The 21,953-nt window shown below is 35.0% G+C and overlaps 1 protein-coding gene across 11 annotated transcripts in view; it reads right to left on the reverse strand.

Moving 5' to 3' along the window:
* The window catches only part of St7 (suppression of tumorigenicity 7), a 276,254-nt gene that overhangs the window by 96,674 nt on the left and 157,627 nt on the right, over nt 1-21,953 (reverse strand). For all 11 annotated transcript variants that reach the window (XM_063241742.1, XM_023567295.1, XM_063241726.1 and 8 more), the window contains 5 exons: nt 16,283-16,337; nt 15,550-15,665; nt 15,074-15,149; nt 10,956-11,110; nt 6,823-6,920 (listed from right to left, as the gene is read on the reverse strand). In XM_063241742.1, coding sequence (XP_063097812.1) covers nt 6,823-6,920; nt 10,956-11,110; nt 15,074-15,149; nt 15,550-15,665; nt 16,283-16,337 — 500 coding nt within the window. The remainder of the gene's footprint in view (nt 1-6,822; nt 6,921-10,955; nt 11,111-15,073; nt 15,150-15,549; nt 15,666-16,282; nt 16,338-21,953) is intronic.

The following is a 21,953-nucleotide window of genomic DNA, read 5'->3' on the forward strand; positions in this document are numbered from 1 at the left end:
AAATCACAATGAACACTGCCAAAACTTAGAAAATTATTAGCAAGTGCTTTGCAAACATATAGTCAAAAAAATTGGGAGAATAAATAGGATCATAAATACTGTAACTCTCTGACTTAGGACCACTGGAATTTTCAATTTTCACAGATAGAAATGGACCTCACGCTATGAACATTTGTAGATATGAACAAATTGCAAAAGTAGCTCACACGCCTGCTGGACACTACAGAAATGCTTGTCAGCAGTTAGACGGGAATTCAAACTCTGAGGTTGAATACAGTTACTCAGGACTGACAAGAAACACTCTCGCACTTTCAGAAATTGTGGAAAGTAAGGTTTTAGAAGAGGTAAGAGAGCGTGGCTTCCCAAAATTAAGTGAATAAACTGTTTCAAAAAGGGTCTGGTGCTCTAGGTCATATGGGCGGGGCGGCCAGATATGGGAAGAAGGTAGTGAGGAATGAAGAGTAAACAAGAATGAGGAAAATGGCTCAAAGACCTAAAGAAAACTACAAAAACAGGGAAAACAGGGAAAACAGGTGACAAAGTCAGAGAACCTCCAGCTGACTTTCAAAGGAATCGAGGGGAAAATGACACAGAAGCGAGGACGAGCACTACGCACCGCGGGCCTCCTTTCTCTCCAGCTCTTCCTCCAGAACTCCACTGCAACTGCCAAGTTCACTCACTCTTTTTGCCTGGAATGACTCTTAGGGAATCTCATCTGGGTGAACAGCCTCCAAACCGGTGCTAGTCAAGCCTAGGGGTACTTTAGAGCCTTGTGCCCATCTCCTGCAAGTTCAGACTACAAATAGACAAAAACCCAATGTCTACCCAGAAATAGATGTACACACCTCAGGATTGTTCAGACCAGTGGTTCCTGACGGGGAATGACTACCACCCACTCTCCTGGCCTGGAGAGGTTTAGCAATATCTGGAGATACCTAGAGGGCCATAGGTTTCTTTTGGCATTACTAAAGGTCAGTGATGTTGACAAACATCCTAAATGCACATGACAGATTCCCTCTCATCCCCCAGTGACCCAGAAAGTCAATAGTACCAGAGGTGAGAAACCTTGTTCTACACCAAATGATCTGGGGCAACAAGAACTTTTACATTCTTTCACAGGAGCAGAATATCCCATTTTAACCCATTTATCTACACTAGGTCTGACAGGGCATGGTTGAGTGGCCTGACCACAGTCATCAATCTTATAAATTCCATTCCAAATCGACTGAAATGGAGCCAAGGAAATATAGAGAAAAAACTTTAGGCTATGATTTAGGTAGATGTTAAAAGGAAAAATGCTATATACCAAATGTTAACTGTTACCAAATGTTAAAGAGGTATAATCACTTAAAAATGAAAATAAAGATTTTTCTTTAAATTTAAGAAAGCAGAAAATTTAACTTTTTTCATTTGAATCACAAATACCACCTTACAGTGAAGTTCTAAAACTACCATGCCAGCCTCTGCCCACTACCAAAAATCTAGCAGTAAGGTATTTCCATACTCTTGATTACAAAAGAGAGCTAGTTAAGGTAGAACATCCTAGCAATTCAAAATAATTGACATGGTGCTTTAGAAAGTGAGAAGCTACTACCGTACGGTGTCTTTTAATTCTTTTGGGACTATAACCAGAAGAGGTATAGATGGGTCAAATGGAATCTCTTCTTTCAGTTTTTTGAGGAATTTCCATACTGATTTCCATAGTCATCATATTAGTTTACATTCCCACCAATAAAGTAATCACACTATAGTGGTATATGCATACTCATGTTTATAGCAGTGCAATTCAGTGGCTAGTCTCTGAAAACAGCCAAGATACCATCAACAGATGAATGGATAAAGAAGATGTGGTGTATATTTACAAAAGGAATATTATTCAAGAATGAAATCATTTCACACCTGCAGGAAAATCAATGGAACCTGAGACCAAAATGTTAAGTCAAACAGCTCAGACACATGAAGTTTAACAACATATGCTTTGTTTATATGAGAAACCTAACATTTAAATAAATAAATATGTAACTAAATAAATGATGGTAGGAAACAAAAAGGCAGACTGTCAGATGGGGAAGGACAGCAAGGGAAGGGGAAGGAGAAGAGTAAATGAATCAAAATGACGAATGTTCCATGTATGCTCCAGTTCCCCAATATGAACTTAACTATTATATGCTATAAATACACAGTAATAAAAAAGGAAAAGAAAATGAGAAGCCACAAATCTTAAAGCTAAAGAATCAATGTGAGTTTACCTCATCACCATTTCACTGATGCTATTAATATTTTATATAAGTCATAGTATTCTCAAGCCATGGAATATAAGGAGTTATCTACAGCCACTTCCCAGCATTCCCTTCCATTGTCTTTCGTAATAGCTCACCAACTAACAGTCTATCCACTAGGGTGTTTCCAGAGAATTTTTTGAAATGGCACTATTTCTACATTGAAGGTGTTCCAGTTCTGGCAAGTAAAATCTGCTTCAGTAAAATTTAAACCCATTCATATGGAGAGCGGATGGTCATATCTTAATGAAAATGAGGTCACCCTGACTATATGCTTGATTAGCATGCAGCCTGGAATCTACTATGCTATTTAATCAGAGGAAATTTTACAGCAAGATATTTTTACGTTGTTCAATTAGTAAGCTCTCAGTAAAGTCTGCCCTGTGACTGAAGTAGAGTCAAACAAGTCAGACGTGGCCAACAACTGAGATCTCCTGCAAAGCTAAGCTCAGCTGCGGCTTAAACAGAAAGAGACATCTTCAACCCTTACTGCTTTGTTTGAGATACAGGAGTGATAGAAGGAATGTCTAAAGTAAAAATACTTCTCTTCAAAATGCGTATCTCCATTATGTCTGATAGAGTCTCTCATATGACTGTCACAACAGTAGGGCCCCCATGTTTGAGGTCTTCCATAAACTCAGAAAAAAGGAAACATGCACTGGTATTTTAAGAATATGACAAGTTGTTTAAAAAATGTAATGCAAGAAGCACAACTCTATATACATATAAATATGCATAATATATGTATGTGTTCATACACATATAGATACAGAAAGAGATCACTTATTAATTCATTCAAGAAAAGGCAATTTGAGCTCATGAATATGTCCATTACCTTGATCTGATCATTGTACATTACATACATATATTAAAATGTCATAATGTATCCTGTAATATGTATAATTCTCAATGACTCAGTTAAAAATAAAAAACACATTTAAAAACAGAAAATCGGAATGATCTCCAACTTATCTAAGAGGAGAACAACAAATTATATAATAGTTTATATAAATAGGAAAACATGGGAAAATATTGTAAACATGCTATCACCATTGATAGTAATTTTAAACCTCATTAAATTACAACATGTCTAGCAGACTAGTAAAAGCACACTTGTGGTTGCTGTTCTTTCTAGCACTGTTCTTCTATTCTGCTTTCTATGAGACACTTCTGCCATAAAGTTTCTCTTATCTAATGACAGAAAAAGAGCTCAACAGAAATGAGGCAGAGAAGATTGGATGATAGGAACAGCTATTTTGGAGAAAATGACGTCTTAAGAGGTAATACTGATTTAGTATCATCTTGTTTTGAAGTCTCATCAAGCTTTTGTTCTTCTGTCTCCATTGATCTAAACAGGTGGTATCTTATTGGATTTTATTATATATGATAGTATAAGCAAAACCTTTTATTGACAAGGAGATTATACAGAAACCATTGTTCTTCTTCTGTTAGTTGATTCTAAATACCCTGTAATACTGTCATTCTCTTAAATTGTTTTACATTGTTTTGATATATTTGATGCTACAGTATACGAAGTTATACTCAAAGATTTCAAGGAAAGAGACAATATGGTAACTACTTTTATGTCAGGATAATCTTGTGGTGAAACACTATTTTGCTTAAATGGTTATGTTTTGATCTGCGCTGATTTGCTGTTATGCCCTCTTTTATCTCAATCTCCATTTTATTATTTACTTTTTTTATCCTTTTAATTAAGGGGAAAATAAATTAAAAATAGCAGGATATATTATAGTAACCCACTTTGACTTTCCATTATCTTGATTTAAAGCCCTGTATTGCTCTCACCATCTTGTTTTGACTAATGTTCCTCTATTCTGTTTTGCTTGATAGTATCAGGTTCGAAAGTTTAGGCAACAGCTGTGAAGATAGTGGGATTCATTATGACGCCCATTCTGGTTGACTATTATCTACTTTTGAAGACCTATAATGTCTCCAATGTTTTGGTTTTGTTGGTTTTGTTCTTTACTGTTTTGTTCAAATTTTATTATAACTAATGATATAGGCAATTCTATTAGAGATAGCGGGAGGCTTATGGTAACCATTGTTGATCACCTAGTATTATGCTTTTACATTATCTATTACATCCACCCTTTTGATTTGACTGACTGTTCTGTTATGTCACTTTTGGTTCTACTCTCTTCCAAAAAAGTAATAAGAACTGTGGGAGCAACAAAACCCAAAATGTGTAATTGTCATTGTACAAAAGAGAGGAAAGAAAGTGCTCTAAACGATATAACTGCATGTATATTTAAGTGTATAAGATAGACAATGATATTACTGAGTTTTGTTAGATCATTGAACAGAACTGTTTGCAGTCTTACTGTTGGAATGTCCACTTTATAAGCTTTAATTTTGTAACTTGAACAATTATTTCTAAGATGACAAAATGTAATCCATTAACTAGTGATTTCCTACTGTTTATTTTTTTCTGTAAATCTGTATAACTTGTACCCTTTCTCTGCTTTTTTTTTCTTTTCTCCTTAAATAAAATTAAAAAAAAAAAGTTTCTGTCTTGCAGCCCAAATATGGACTCAACCCTCTGGAAACATGAGCCAAACTGAGCCTCTGTTCTTTTAAATTGTGAGTAACAGATAAGTTTGTCCCAGCAATAGGAAAGCTGACCAATATAAATACTCATTGTATGCCAGGTGCTTTTATGTGATCTCGTCTATTTATCCTCATTAAGTACCCTGGTAACAAGCATTATCCTCAATCCACAAAAAGTAAATAAGTTATTTAGCATTACAAAGCTAGTAAAAGAGCAGCGCTAAGATTCACAACTAGATGTTTTGACTCCCTGCCCAGGTTTTTCTACTGCATCCCAGACTTTCTCTCTAAACCTGTATTTGGGTTAGGTTAAAAAAAAAAAAAAAAAAAAAAAACTATAAATACAATGTTAAATTTAAAAAGTAAATCAGAGTGGATGTATGGTATTAAAGGTATTGATGTTAATCATATGAGGTTTTTATATATAAGACACTAAAAATGGTAAGCAGAATGAAGCTGATAAAACTGGAATCATAATAGGCAAATTTTGTTTTCCTATAAAATTTCTTAAGCTTATTATAAATAAAATCACTAGAATCCTGCTTTTCCATGTATGCCTATTCTACTTTAATTGAATTAAGAAGAGGGAATAAAAATACAACACTGTATTAAAGGCTTGTATGACTGGGATAGATTAAAATACTATATACTTCATAAAGTCCCCAGTTCTTTAGAAAGTGATAGCTGAATTTCTTTGCTGTATCAGGGATGGAATTTCTACAAGCTAAAAAGATATGAGAGCAAGTCCATGTCTTGCAGAAATCTCTTGTTCTTAAAATTGACTCACACTCTTTAAATTCTTCCATCAATCAAAAGGACTTGAGCATATATCATTTTCATAACTTCCTCCATTTATTTCTCTCATCAAATTTGAGAACTTTACTGCTGCTTAATGAAGCAGGCAGATCCAATCCTGAGTCTCACTAATTCCTTCCTGTTGTGCTGTAACTTGCAGAAATAGCCAGAAGGTCCTAGAGTGCAGGCTGATCCCTCCAAAGTACCTTAAAATACACACAAATAGCTGCCATTTCCAAGATTAGCAGAGAAAAGGTTCACTCGGTTTTCATGGTCCTGTGCTCAACTACTTTTATCTTGCCTATGGTTTTTCTGTTTTTATAAAGAGCAGCTATCTAATCTCTTTTAATTCAGGAATACAGTAAAAGAATGAATACTGACAAAGCTAAGACTGCTTTTAAAATAAAGTGACATAAATACAGTTTACATTTAGTTTCTTTATGAAAATTATTTATTACTAACAGTAACAACTAAAATGTGGAAGTTCCTTGATTGGTTTCTTTTAAAAGCCCTGTTCTAAAGTTATGCAATAATCTCCCTAGTTCTGTTTAAAACTCTTACCTACTGACTTTCTACTTACGCTGACTACAACTGATAAAGTACCTTGTTTCTCAAGAAGCTAGGAAAATGTAATCATGAAATTATAATGATAAAACATAAGACATGTGTTTTTTTCTTGCCAAAAAAAAAAAGAATCTAGGAAAATGCTTAAAATGACTATTATAAGATTAGCTCATAATATTACTACGTTTAAGGGTAGCAATTTGACCCATAATTTATTCAGACCCTCCTAACAACTCCACACAGAAAAAGTCAGCTGAAATGCTGATCTCATTATTGGTTTCTAGCTATAACCCCAAAGGCTTACTAATGAGAACTGAAATTTTTAATATACTACTCACCCTAATAAGAGCTTTGCATGTGTAAGCTCATTGAACTCTTACAGTGATCCTAAGCACTTATTGTGAAGATTGTTATTGTTATTTCATCTTCTAAATGAGGAAAAACCAGGGCATAGAAGTTGAGTAAGTTGTCTAAGATCATTCATTCAGTCAGCTGGAAACTGGCTCCAGAGCCCATTAGCACCACACCATCATCTGTCTGTTTGGTCCATTCAGTGGGTTCTACAGCTGTATGCTAGAAATATTTCCACAGATCCCAAACACAAACTCAGACTCACATCTCTCATCATTTTCACTGCTTCTCTGGTCCTCCCGAGTCTTCTGGCACACATTGCTAGTCTTCTTTTGATGTAGACCAGGACATTGGTGTCGCGTCCTAAAGAAGGAGATAAAAAACATTTAACATTTTAAAAATCAAGAGCTTGGGCTGGAGATACAGCTCAATGGAACAGCGCCTGCCTGGCAAGCGTAAGGTTGTGAGTTTGATTCCTGGAACCAGTAAATAAATAAATAATCAAGAGCTTTCAGTTGAGCAGCAAGAAAAACCTCACAGTAAAGAGACCAGTCCTTTAGCTTTTTCTTACTGCCAGAAGCATTGACAACTTTGATAGCAGAATGAATACAAAGTAGAGTAACCCTATTTAGAGATTTCCAAATGTCAAATCATGTACCCAAATACCCAATCCATGCTTTTGAGTCAGGATGCTCACATTTGATAATAAATAAAATCTCCTGCCACAAATTCTGAAAAAATAAATATACCCACACTCAATCCAGTTCATAAGTAAGAAGATCCCACATTCTTCAAGTGTGCATGCCTTCAGTAAAGATGCATAGAGGTGAATCTCAGGTTGCATTCTGATGAACTATTTTTTTTTCATTTTTGACATTAAGTATGGAGAAGCCTGATCTTGAACTTCTGTTTTATATTAGTCTTTCTCTAACACTAGTGACATCATAATCATCTCCAGGTCCCCAAAGCAGCCGATTTTAGATGGAAATATAACACATTCCAGATATGACAATAGACTATGCAACAAAATGAAAAACTACTCTAGTGTTAGAGAAAGCATTGACAAGCTAAATAGTTATAACAATAGTCACTAAAATAACTCTTAAAAAGTACATTAACAACTTCTTATCTTAATCTTTCATTTAATTATATGTCTTTTTGGATATGTTTCCAGACCAGTGAGAACATGCATATGCTTAATCCTCAATAAAATTACCATGTTTGAGAAAAATATGACACACCTGTTATAGATTAAGTATACATATAATACGTAGCTATTAAAAGATGTTAAGACTAAACTCTGAACATTTCAAGTTTTAAACAATGAGAACAAGATGTGTGCTGAAAAACTGCCAAGTACCTACAAATTATTTTAAAGATGTGATTATACTGGGTAGATTTAGGCAACAGGTTAGATGGATATAATTTAAAGAATAAAAAAATGAAATTTCTTAAATTATAACTTACATAATTTAATGTACTGTCATTTACTTCAAAAAATAAAGTTTACTATATATCTTCAAAATACATTGTTACACTTTTTAAAAAATAAAGGTAAGATATGACTAGAGATCTCATTAACATATAAACTCACACCACAGAATAAAAATAAAGATCTGTATGTGGATATGCTCACATATACACAGAGTGTATGACAAAGATCTTCCCGGCACCTTAGCTATAGATATCAGTGGAGTCAATTTCTAGGGCAAAACAAAGTTTAATATTGAAATATAATTGCAAAATCTCAAGTATAAAAGAGGTTTTTCATATTCTCCAAAATGAAGCATAGATAAAAGAAGTGAGAGCAAGTCTACCTTATGGAAACAACCCACATTTTGGTTGGACCACAAAAACATTTTTCTCCAGAGGACCACTGAATTCTACTAAAATAACCAACAATAATGAGTCAAGGACTCAAAGAATTCCAGAAATAATTGTCTAATTTTGATACTGTTCTCCCATAATATCATTGACTCTGTTTAGTATACTAAAGTGAAAACTCTCAGATTTTAAATAGTTACACAAAAGAAAGCATTGTTTTAAAACAAAAATTAAATAGGAACTAAAATATTTTCTCTCTAGAAGCCAAAAATTACCAGTTTCTTAAAAGCTAAATGCTAAACACAAATAACTATATTTTTCTTAAAGAGAAAAAAACAAACAAACAATTTAAAAACGATAGCAAAAGCAAATGAAGATAACAGCAACAACAAAAATCGTGATATAGAATTTCAAAACAAGATGACAGGAATTTAACAATGGTTATTATATTGCATACTGTTATCCACAAAGTAAACGCTCAGGCCACCAGATACAGGCATGTAAGATTGATCAAACAATATAATTTCTCTTTGAGCAGTTTCTTTCTCTTTTACTATATCTAGTGTAACTTTTGGATCTTATTTACTTTTTTGGTTTTTTACACTAGTGAGACAATATGGTGTTTATATATGCAAGTCTGATTCAGTCTTCATTCATTTACTTATGAGTATGGTTTCTAGTTGTATCCATTTACCTATAAAAGCCTTTAGTTTATCATTCTTTATGCCTAAGTAGTATTCCATTATATAAATATACCACATTTTTTAATCCATTTCTCAGTTGATGGGCATTCCAGTTGTTTCCAAGATTTAGCTAATATAAATTGTGCTGCTATAAACATGGGTGCACATATATCGCTGTGGTATGATGTTTTCAATTCTTCTGGGAAAATACCCAGAAGGGGAATAACAACGTGGACTGGAACCTCTATCCTATTAGGGAAACCACACTTCTCATAATACACCAAAAAAGACAGACAGACAGACAGACAGACAGACAGACAGATAGACAGACTTAGGAATCAATCTAATAAGGAAAGTAAAAGATTTATACAGTGAAAATTAAGAAATTGAAAAGGAATTCAGAAAATGAAAAGATATTTCTTGCTCATGGATAGAAAGAACCAACATTGTGAAAATGGCCATAATCCCAAAACTGTTATATAGACTTAAAGCAATACTGATCAAAATATCATTACCATACCTCACAGATCTACAAAAAAATTCCTAAAATTCATATAGAACCATAGGAGACATAGAATAGCAAAGGAAATCCTGGGCAACAAAGGCAAGACAGGCAGCATCACAATCCCTGACTTGAAATTATACTACAAAGCTGCTATAATAAAATCAGCATAGTACTGGCAAAAAAAAAAACACATGAGGATCAATGGAACAGAACAGAAAATACAGACACAGCTACAAACACACACACAGCCACCTTTTTTTTTTTTTTCTTTTTTCCAGTACTAGGGATCGAGCTCACAACCACCTGCTTGCAAGGCAGGAGCTTATGCCACTGAGCTAAATCCTCAGCCCCTACAGCCACCTTATCTTTGACAAAGGCATCAAACATGTGCACTGGAAGAAAGACAGCATCTTTAATAAGTGGTGTTAGAAAACCTGGATTTCTACATGTTGACCATTTAAACTAGATCCATGCCTATCACCATGCACTGAACTAAAGTCAAAATGGATCAAAGATCTAAATATTAGGACAGAAACACTAAACCTATTAGAAGACAATGTAGGTAGAAATCTTGAGGACACAGGGATGAGAAAAGGGATCATGAACAAAAACCAAACTGTGCAGGAAGTACTTCAAAGAATCAACACCTGGGATCTCATCTTATTAAAAAGTTGTTGCACACTGAAAGAAATCACTCACAGACTGAAAAGAAACCCAAAGACTGGTAAAAGATTTTTGTCAACTGTCCCTCAGACAAAGGACTTTTATCTAGAACATTTAAAGAAAAAACTCAGGCTCCCAAATTTAAAGACTCAATCCAGGAACATCTGAGATGAAGATACAATTCTCAGATGAAGATACACAGATGGCAAATAAACACATGAAAAAAAATGTTCAACATCATTGGACATTCACAAATGCAAATTAAAACAACACTGAGATATCATGTCACTCCAGAAAGAATGACTATCATATTTTTAATTGTCTTATTTCCACTCAGGCTGTAGAAGATCTTTAAGACAAGAACTTTGGTAACAATGATTTAAGTCTTGTTTCTGGACTAAAAATTATGAGACAAGGAAGCAACTGATGAACACAAATACTTAAGAATTCTGGGGAAAAAAGAAGGTTACTGCTAAAGGTTGTTGCCTTTTATTTTTGATATTTGGAGTCTACTGAAAGCAAAGAGAATTACATAAACAGTAATGAAATTATGTACTAGATGCTCTTATAAAAAGGTAAAAAAGTAATAAAAAACAAGAAAAGCCAAAGCCAGTATTTATTTTCATCTAGGAGAGTCAAATTTTGAACTGGAATTAAAATTCACTCTGATTATTCATTTTACAGCTCCTATTCCCCAACGCTCCAAACCAGAGGAAACCTTACTATGTTGGGCTTCATACTGGGATCCATGGTGCTGCAGTTGCTGAGAACGTCGGTAACATCCATCTCCAGCCTTCAGGGCCTGCTTAAACAGTTTTTCTGCTTCAGCAATAGTTGTTGCTTCCTCTTCGGCCAAGAGAATGTAAGCAGTTGCACACCTGTCCATTCAGATAATAGCCACCATCAATTAAAAATCCAAGAGCATGATAACAGAGTATAGGAGCTCATGCAGAGGGCAAGGAGTGATGCCGAAACATGCAGTGTGGCCATCTGGTTCATGCATCCCTGTTTGTAGCTGTTGATACGAAATAACGGTACAAAAAAAAGGTCTGTATTTTAGCTTGGGAGGTAGGATGTGTAATGTTAGAGGCATGGGCTCATATGCGGACTCAGCCCCTTATCGGTGTGCCACTGTGGACAAGTTATTACTCTGCCTCCCAGACATACAATAAAATGGAATCTATTCACAGTCTGCTGTGAAGGTTAAGTAAGACAATGCATGTGAAGTGCTCAGTACAGCAGCTGACATGCAGGATATGCTCAATAATCAGCCAATAATGGTAATGTTAATAGCTGCTATTAAATGTCTCCTTCCATCAAAGTTAGAGGTTCTATATGTTTACTTTTCTTTACTAAACACAACTCTTTTATGTCTAAGGATTTTTTCAGAAGGAGAAATTCATTAAGTCCAGTTACTCATTTTAAGAAACTGCTTCAGTATCTCCAAACACCATTGATTTTAAGTTCTGGAGAACACTAGAAGAACCCTCAGGTACTGATGTTTCTAAGGAGCTTAAAATCTGACTCAGGCACAGCAGTGAGCAAGAGTTAAATCTCATGCCTTTGATGACAAGCCACCATTTGTTGCTTAGTACGTATTAAGCTGTACCAGGCACTTAACATATACTCATATAATCCTTTCCTACCCTCTAACACAGGAAGCCAGAAAGTATATGCAGTTAACAAATAAACCACAGAAACTCTTGAAAATTTAAACCTTCCAAATCATATGGAGAACAAGCCACTACCAATGAAAGGGAACATCATAGGGAAACGGCAAGGCCAGAACAGACCTCATAGGTCCTATCTGCACCCATCCTTTATTTTCCTGCTTCTTCAGTGTCTCTCAGTGGCCATTTCCCTACTTATCTCCATGTCACCACAAGAGAGAAAACAAACAGAAAGTAAAACCCAATGCTACTACTATTCATACACTGTAATAGCCAGCTAGAATGAACAGCCTAGACGTAACAGATAATATGAGGTTTGGGATTGCTAGTTAAGTCTTATCCTCAAGGAGAGGTCTTACAAGTTATTTAACCAATCCCTCTTAGGCAGGAATCATCAACTGAGATTCAAACTGAATGATGTGAAGTAGAAAAAAAATGTCCAGAAAAAAGGCTGAAAAACCAATTACTATGAAAGGCAGTATATGTGACTTGGAAAAGAACCATAATGATGCAGAAACTGTCCAGTGATTCGCTGGAAAAAATAACTGGGATAGGCATCAGGGGAAATATTTAACTTCAGATGCCTGCAATAAACGTGGGCCAAGGGCAATGGAATGAAAATTGAGATTATAGTAGTCAGTGCTAGACACAATATTGGAGGAACTAACTATAAGACTGCAGTTGGTAGGTTGGGAACTCAAGAATGATTGGTGCTAGCTTGCTTGATTTATTCATTTATATTTCAAACAGTATTCTTAGGAGGAGAGGCAGAGTAGCACTGCTGGCCAAGAAACAAACATCCATGTGGAAACTCATGAGTTTGGAATACAAACATGCTAAGAGCTTGTGAGTAAAGGAAATAGAAGAGAGCAACAGAAGTGCTAATGGTTGGGAAGTACAGAACAGATTGCTCAGCTCAATGGAAGATACAGATGATGCATCCTTGTCACAACACAATACACATACAGAAGCAAGAAAATGTGATGGGGGGGTCAACCATCCAGGTATCTGCTAGAAGTTTCACTTGGTTAGAAGTAGGGCACCCAACAGGTTCTTGACTTACTTTGGTAACAATTTTATCTCCCAGATGGTAGAGGAAGCAATTAGGGGAACTTCAACTCTGGACCTAATTCTGACCAAGAAGAAAAAAATAGTTGGTGAAATGAAATTGATAGGAACATTCAGAGAGAGTTACTATGTCATTCTGAAGTTTAAAGTAATCAAAGAAGGGAAGTTGGACTTCAAAATCATCAAAGAAAAGAGGTATGGCTCAATGGGATGAGATGCAGAAAAACGGTTTAAGAACACTGAGCAGCTTCAAAATGTCCAACTGTCACTGCAATCACAAATGATCCACTTGGGAAGAATAGAGGGATGGACATAGGGAACCAAATGGTTTCACAGATGGCCAGAGTTTTAAAGGACATATACAAATAGATGGAAGGCATGAAAGTTACGAAAGAATATAAGAAAGTGTAATGAATTCGTAAGAATAATATCAGGAGATTTAAAATACCAAATTACTTTAGACTTGAAAAAAAGATTCCCCCAAAGGAGACCCACTAAAGACAGCTATTTCATGTTTGTAAGTTCTGTTATTATTTCTCCAAAACAACCACAAAAACAAATAAGCAAAAAAGGCAAACGACGAAACAATACCAAAACAAGGAAAGTACAGGGTTAACAGCAGTGGATAATAAAAAAGAAAAGAGGTCTCTCGCTCCTATCTTGTTCCTGACCTCTTACCAAGAAGAATGATCGTCAGACTGAAAAAGGGAGAGAAATTCAACCTGAAATGGGTAAAAGATAAGACAGTAAACAATTGATCCATTTTAAATGAATTACTGTGCTGGGATGGGCAAATCCCAGAAAGCCAAAAGGCCCTGCAAGGCAGGCCATGGAATTGTTCTCTGTGGATAGTTGAACTGCAAAGAATAAAAAGTACTAGAAGATGAAAAGACAAATATAGCATACATTTTCAGAAAGGGAAAGAAGGATGACTTTTAGAACTACAGAACAGTGATTTAGAAAGATAGTCTAATGGATTAATAAAAAAGATGGTCTCCAAGCATGTTAAAAAGAAATAACCACTAGCACCCTGGTATGATTTACTAAGAATGCATAAGTCAGGTTGTTCTGGTTTCATTTTTTCTAGTAGATTTATTATAAATTAAAGATCCACAGCTACAACTTGGCATCATTAAGATCAAAACAGAGAAATACAGACTGAATCATGGTGTAACTGGATAGCTGAGGGACTTGGTTGAGTAATACCAAAGAATGGTGATGAACCTACAATGTGGTTTCTATATGTCACTCACAGGGTTCTGTTTCTGGACCTGATCCTTTTCTTAGAAACATGATGACAACACAGAATGCAGGCATATCAAATTTGTAGATGACAAGAAGGTGGAAAGTAAATATCTTGCATGACAAAATCAGAAATCATATAGATCAACTCATTACAATGGCAGGATTTCTAACTCTCAAATGATTTTTTTTTCTAAGATCTCTGGAGAAGATTCCGTAACCATCTTGAGAGAAATCATAAAATAGTTTAACAATAACCACTTGGCAAAGATTATGTTGAGGTGATTCAAGCACCAGATGGGTGGCTGAGCTAAATGACCTTTAAGGTCCCTGCCAATTCTAAGTTGTTATGATTCTGACTTTAAGAATCTTTCTCATTTTCTGAGATCTCTAGAAGAGATTTCCCAGTCTTCCTTGGTAACCCATAGAATGTTTAACAACACGAAGAACAATGTTTCCTCTTATCTTTGTCATGATTTTAAATTATATTTCCCCCTACTAACAGAAGTTTTCCCTAGCAAATGTGATAGTACACATGATCTTTCTACATCTGGAAGAATTTTCCTGTCAAAATGTTTTAGATATGTAAAGAATTATATTTATTTTATGTCCTCACAGTATGCCACAGATAGCCTTTAAAGGAATTCATTTAAGATCACAGAAAAGCCACTGACTCGACTAAAACTACCATCACATAGCTGTCCATAAAATATTACAAGAAAATTTTATAGAATTTATCTCCTAAGTAATCCCTCAGTTCAAATGTATAGCTCAATATAAGTTTCCCATCAACAGCAACTGAATAGATTCAGCAAAAGAGATTTTCTTTTTAACAGTAGGCTATGCCCTGCCCCCACTTACTCATTTATCTCCAAGGCTTCATGAGCTGCAGAAATCCTAGCTTGAGGGTTTCTCTCTCTCCAAGCTTTCTGCATTACTATTTTAAAGAAAGAAGAAAAAAGCAAGTCAATCAGTATATATGATTAGGAAGCACCAATGGATACATTAATAGCTTTCAGCTTGGATTACAAGAAACTACTGCATTACTACAATGTCAGCATAAGTCTTCACAGTCACTTTTCTTCAATTACAGATATCAAACTTGTTTTGTATATGTATTTCTATACCGATTCTTCACTACATACAATACTTAAATATTGCACCACTAAACTACCAGAATTCTGGGTTTTACTAGTCATTCAGCAAATGAGTATTCTGTTCAGCGGGTTCAATAGGGTAGATATTCTGAAAGGAATAACCTTAATATTTAAGACAAGTTTAAAAAAAAAATCAAAAAACTTTCCCACCCAGCAACTATTTGAAGGATTTTTCCATACTTGCATCTGCAGGACGCAGATGGTCTGAGTCACAAGTAAAGAATGTCTGGTGGTCCTGGGCAGAGAGATTCATGTCATAATAAGTCAGAGGCTCTCGTCCTGTCACCCAAGTATACCTGTAAAGGAAAAATAAGATGGTCAGATAGTTTTTAGAGAGTAAAATAAGACATACTAAATAGTAAGGTTCAGATTAATTGAAATATAAACCATTAACAACTAAGTTATGAATAAAACAGTTTTTTTAGTCATCCTGTTCTGCTTCAGGAATTACCTAGCAGGAAAGAAGTAAACATTTTCCCCAATGTCTTAAAATTGGACTAACACTTGATGACAGAAAACCTTCTCTAATAAAAATTATGACTCACATTTTCCAAAGGCTAAGAAAATTCTAATTTGGCTAATTACTTCACTAAATTAAATTTCAGCAGAACTTCTCTGGAAAATTTATAACCATGCTCCAGATAAGCTTCAAAATGTTTTCATTGTATAATAATATATTAAAAAGAATAATTATAATGGAAAAATTCTAAAAACTACACACTTCTGTACATTATTCAGATTCCAATGCTATTCCACTCATAAAACAGAAAAATCAAAATATTTGAGGATACTATTCAAAAATAGAAGCACTAATACTGCTATATGACCCCTAAATGAACCAGCAAAAGGATTTGCTGCTGATTTTGCTTTGTGAACCAGACCCACTTGTTTCCCAAGCTGTTAAAATGCTTACCGATTATATTCAGCACCCCGAAATAAATTTAGTGGATTTCGCCACACTTTGCATTCTGCAACAAGAGAAATACGGAAATGTTACATGTAAGTTCAGGACACTATAAGCTAATTGATTCAGCAAAGCACTCTTCCTGGGCATTTAATAAAATACTTCTACTCTCTCTTCTTAACATAGGAAACAAGATAGAAAAAACTTACTGATTAGTAAGAAAACATGGCTCGGGCACCAGAACTTTGGCAAGTTCTGCCTACTTTCTCTGTGTCCAAGTTTTCTCATTACCAAGGTACATGCCAAATCAGCTTGCTCACAGCCTCTTAGTTCTTTTTGATTTGAACAGATTCTATGAATTTACTTGTAAAGTTACAGATAAAACACACAGGTAGAGTTAAAACTTTCTATTATTCAAAATATATTTTACAGTAACGTCATACATGACAAAATAAACTTAAATGCTACAATATAATACACAGAACTGTAGACTCTTAACTAAGTACTGTACTATTTATGATTTTGTGATAATTCATTAGATTATTTTTGGCTTCCTGAAAAGTAATGAGAAAAATAATAAAATTATCACTATTACAGTTTGGAATACTATGAAAATAAATTATTTGAAAGCATTTTAACATCATTTCCTTCATGTTAGATATTAATCAACTGTGCTTCTTTGTTATACAAGGACCACAGAAATTTAGAACCACAGGATTTTAATTCAGAAAACCCAGGCAGTAGCATTAAGGTTATTACTTAAAAGTGTGTGACTAATAATCTAAAATTGTTTTAAAACACCCTATGATTAAGACATTCTACTGATTCACAATACTAGATTTCCTTGGATGAATATAGTTTTAATAGAAAATAAAATCAGCTAACTATAGTCAAAACATCTCTCTGTGTATATAACCAGCCAAAAACACACCCAATCACACACACAGTCATTGCAAAATTCAAGGACATTAAAGGTCATGTTTTACCCTGCCTTGTATATCTAACATCCATTCTCCACCTACCCACCCATCCACCCATCCATCCATCCATCCATCCAATAAGCACTGAGTGGGGGAAACAAGTAAGCCATCCATCCATCCATCATCCATCTGTCCAATGAGCATTAATTTGAGTGGGTGAAACAACTAAACCATCAACTAAGTGTGATAACGGAGAGTATAAAGCAAAATGAGAATATCGTGTATAATCTCAGTAAATATTTGTTAAAATAGTGAACAAATGGTATAACAGAAATATATGTTTTCATTGAGAATTAGGGAAATCTTTAAGTCAGGGCAGAATCTTGCTTTAATTTCCTCAATGTTTATAAAACAACAGGCCTAAATTTTTTGTCACTTAGTTTAACCTGCCATTTAAGAAATTATCTTGCTAGGAATATAGCTCAGCAGCTTAAGTGCCTGACTGGCAAGTGCAAGGTCCTTAGTTTGATTACCTGTACCCCAAAACAAAAAACAAAACAAAACAAAAACTACTGAAGAAATGATCTTTGCTAACTTAGCCTAACATCTCTGAATTCATTCTTAAGAAACTGAGACTTAAGGGCTGTCACTTCATCCAGCACTCATTACAAAATTATGTTTCCCTTAAATATTTACTTTTTCTGCAAACATAAAGAAGGATCAGAAACATCCTGACAAGCCAAATAACCACTATAACTTCCTTTCTGGCTTTTAGGACTCCTAGGCCCTCACCATTACAAACTCTTCCTCAGAAAAACTCTTCCAAGATTTAAAGTGCTTTTCTTAAAGCCTCATGAGCGTTGCCAGGTTGTGGTTAGCATATAACTATGCACACAGATTTATGTACAAAGGTGTTCACAGTAGAATTATTTACAATAAAGTAGAGGCACTTGAGGAGAAATGCCTCTTCCTCTAATGAATTTCACATGAAATATTAGTAAAAAGATCATGGCAAACATTTTGTCTCCAACAAATGCATTATTATACTTCCTGGAAAGAAGTCAATTCACACATGAATTGACAAATTAGAAAAAAGTTGCCCTCAATTAAAATTTAAAATTTATTATATATGAAATTAAAGTATTTCTAAACAAAAATAACCATAAAGAAAACACTGTGTATATCCATTCACTGAGTAGTACCTGAGAAAGAACAGAAGCTGTATTTTGGAAGTACCATACTATAGCCAGCAGGGGGTGCAGCAAACATTATGAAATCATGTTTTTATGACTTGTATTGGAGAACTGCGCTTTTAAAAAAAAAATCCTTGTAAGCATTGGTGTCATATACATATACTCTACTCAGTTTCTCAACTAACCCTGAAACTTAGACATAAAGATCTAAATAAGTGTAACAGGTGTAAACTGACCTAAGTAAGAAAAAAAATGTGATAAAGAGGTACAGAAGAAATATCTTAATGAATTATATCCTTTAAATTGATGATGCAAGACAGGCTATTTTCCTTTTAGAAATAAACAGTCTAAAGATCACACATAAACACACATCAAAGTTTTGCTTCAAATTAAGTCATTACTATATTAATGTCCTCTTTGCTATTCTGTTTCAAAATCTTATCTTTACTACAAAACCTCTAATACTCTAGAATCACTCTAGGGAACATACCCCATAAATATCAGGCTGCCTGATACAGCTAAGTAATATGGACAAAGACTGTAAAGAGCTAGTGTATGAAAATTGAAGAAGAAAGTCTATCTCAAAAGGTTTTGCATCCAAGGTCCCATTTCTTATGCGTACTTTTGTGGCATAAATTTCTTGCTTCAAATCAGATTTAAAATTTAACCTTCAAAAGAATTTCAGTCTTTATAAACAACAATTTTAGTGCCTTTGGGAAGCACTAAAAATTGACTGGGCTATCATCAAGAGCTTACTAGTATCGTTAGTCTAGTGATAAAGAAGCCCAGGACAGGACAAGCATACTTTCTACGGCTCCATTCACAGCAGTAGAGGTAGAGTCTCTATGCCACAACTGCAGTCAGAGAGGTTCTGACCTCAGCACGCACACACAAATACAATTCAAGAGTCAGGAAGCAGCCAGCACTAAAACAGCACTTGATTATTTCCCAATGCCCAAAGAATGAACCTGCTCCTTTGTTGTAATAGGACGCTTACGAAATTTCTTGGTGGGAAATAGGAAAAAAATTAATGCTTACCACCTTTAAGAACTTCTAAGAGAGAAAGCTCCAAACTTTTTTGCGACCTACTAAACCCTACTAAAACCTTCTATAGCAATCAGGCTTGTTCCACGCCTTTCCATATTCAGCTATTCCTCAAAAAGCCACCCTATCACTTATAGGAGGGTGTGGCTCAAAGACATAGTCAGTGGTTTCTATGAATGAATCCTTGCAAGATTTTGTACACTAGAAAGTTACACTTTTTCCTAAAACTTTAAACTTGAAAACAATATTATGAACAATAGTAGAAACAACTTTTGTCTTAGCCATAAGCTTGATCTTCATTCATCTTTTCTACAAAAGTGCTTAAAGCTCAAGTAATCTATATATCTTATATAAATGAGAAAGATGTACATGTTACATACTTTTTATAAAAATAAAAAGTAAAGAACAGGAAGAAAGGCAATTTCCCCGTGGTCCACAGTAAGTAAGATTAAAGCCTGGTGTCCAGACTTCCTAACCCTTTAACTAGTATGTACCACAAATCTGTTAACCTTATAACAAACATCACATTTGAACATCCTGTGACATCAATTAAATTTTTTAATAGAGGAAGAGTACTGAGAATGCTTCTAGGAAATGTAAGGCACTTTTAAATATTTTAGTTCCAAAGTATGATGGCAAAGGTCCCTACCTAAATTTTTATTGGATATATATTACAACAATCAGATTGACTCCAAGGAAATCAATTTCTAACATGTAATTGTGTCTATATTAGCTTTGATATCTAAGAATAAATACTGTACTCAATCCTCTACCATCTTACAGATTTTAAACAACTATTAAAAGTATTAAACTATTAAAAGCTTTGATATAGAAGAGTAAATACTGTACTCAATCCTCTATCATCTTACAGATTAATTTTAAACAACTATTAAAAGTATCAGCTGGGTGTGGTGGTGCACCCCTATACTCCCAGTTACTTGGGACAGTGAGACAGGAGGCCCATGAATGTCAGGCCAGCATGGAGAATTTACAAAGACCCTGTCTCAGAATAAAAAGTAAAAGGGCTGAGATACAGCTCAGTGCACTCAGAGCACTTGCCTAGTTGGAGTCCCTGGGTTCAATCCCCATACTGCTAGAGGGACAGAGACAAAGACAGACACAGATAGAGACAGAAGTAGAGAAAGAGAGGCAGAGAGGAGAGGAAGAGGGAGAGGGAAAGGAGAGTGAGAGAAGAGAAAGTGGGAGGAAGGAGAGAGAGAGAGAAGAGCTTTAACTTTCCCCAGCTTTTCAAAATACTGGATTAGAAGCAGAAGTACAAAATAATGATAGCTGTCATGTCAACAAATGGTTAATATTTCAAATTCTATGAAATAAGAAGTAAATATGAGTTTTGAGACCATATTTATTTGCTTTATATTAGATAGCATACTACTGCCTTCAAGAATACCACCAAGATGTTTGTCTTCAACTGCATTTGTCATATATTTTCACTGGTTATTTCTGCCTTTAGGCAGTCAACTTTAGGAAATAATGTAGAAATCATAGAATAAGTTTATTAAATAAATGTTCACCAGAATCTAAAACTATTTTGGGTCCTTTTTCCATTTTACTGGAGACCTACTCTGGCTTGCAGAAGGTCTGAATAGGGTCACAAATTGAGAATATACTGGCGTCTGAGAATTCCCTGCCTTAAGAAAGGGGGACATTGGCTACACTTTAAATCCCTTTGTATCATTATTTCTTAAGCTGCAACGAATTAAGAAATGGCAATGAGAAACATGATGAAGTGATGACACACATCAGCAAAGTTTATCAGAAACTGTGTATTAAGAAGAAGATAGCAGTTAGCTCACAAACGAAAAATACAGGTAGAAGGTTCACAAATGTTAACTTCCACCATCGAAGCTGAAGGATGGCTAGAGGGAGAAACTGTGTCACTAACCTCTGGCCCACAGATAACGACCACTGCAAATTTTGAGCAGTCTCTTTGCACAGATCCAGAGGTTTTAAAATATACTCGGAGTCTTCCTTCTAACCATAACACAACTTTTCTCATCCCTCGCCAGACCCTACCACTGTCATCCCAAATCATTCTTAGGTAGGCTGCGTCTTTCAGATTTTAGTCAAAGCAAATGATTCTTTAACCAAAGAGTTACAGTGAAATTTCAGATACATAAATGATTATCACTGATACTCTCCATTTAATTTTAAGATGATCTTTGAAATCAACAACATTATTAAGCTACCTTTGTAATGTCCATGAAGGTTTTTAGCCATATTATATTTCATGAGAGATTCAGAAAAGATGTGTCTTATGGTCCTCCCAGAAAATCTGGCTCACACTTCTGCTGTTAATGTGACAGTCATTTTTTATTATGAAGGTGTGATGGCTGATACATAGCTGTCCCCTCAAAGCCTCATGTGCTCACAGGTAAGGCTTCTGGCAGTGGCTGGATTAAGTGTGTGATAAATGCATTAGTCTACTGATAGTTTTAGCACCGTCTGGATGGGGCTGAATGGATTTACTGAAAAAAGAAGCCCCACCCTGGGTGTGAGTGACAC

This window comes from Cavia porcellus, unplaced genomic scaffold (assembly GCF_034190915.1).
Source record: "Cavia porcellus strain 051 isolate PalLab524CR breed Dunkin Hartley unplaced genomic scaffold, mCavPor4.1 scaffold_2, whole genome shotgun sequence".
NCBI lineage: Eukaryota > Metazoa > Chordata > Mammalia > Rodentia > Caviidae > Cavia > Cavia porcellus.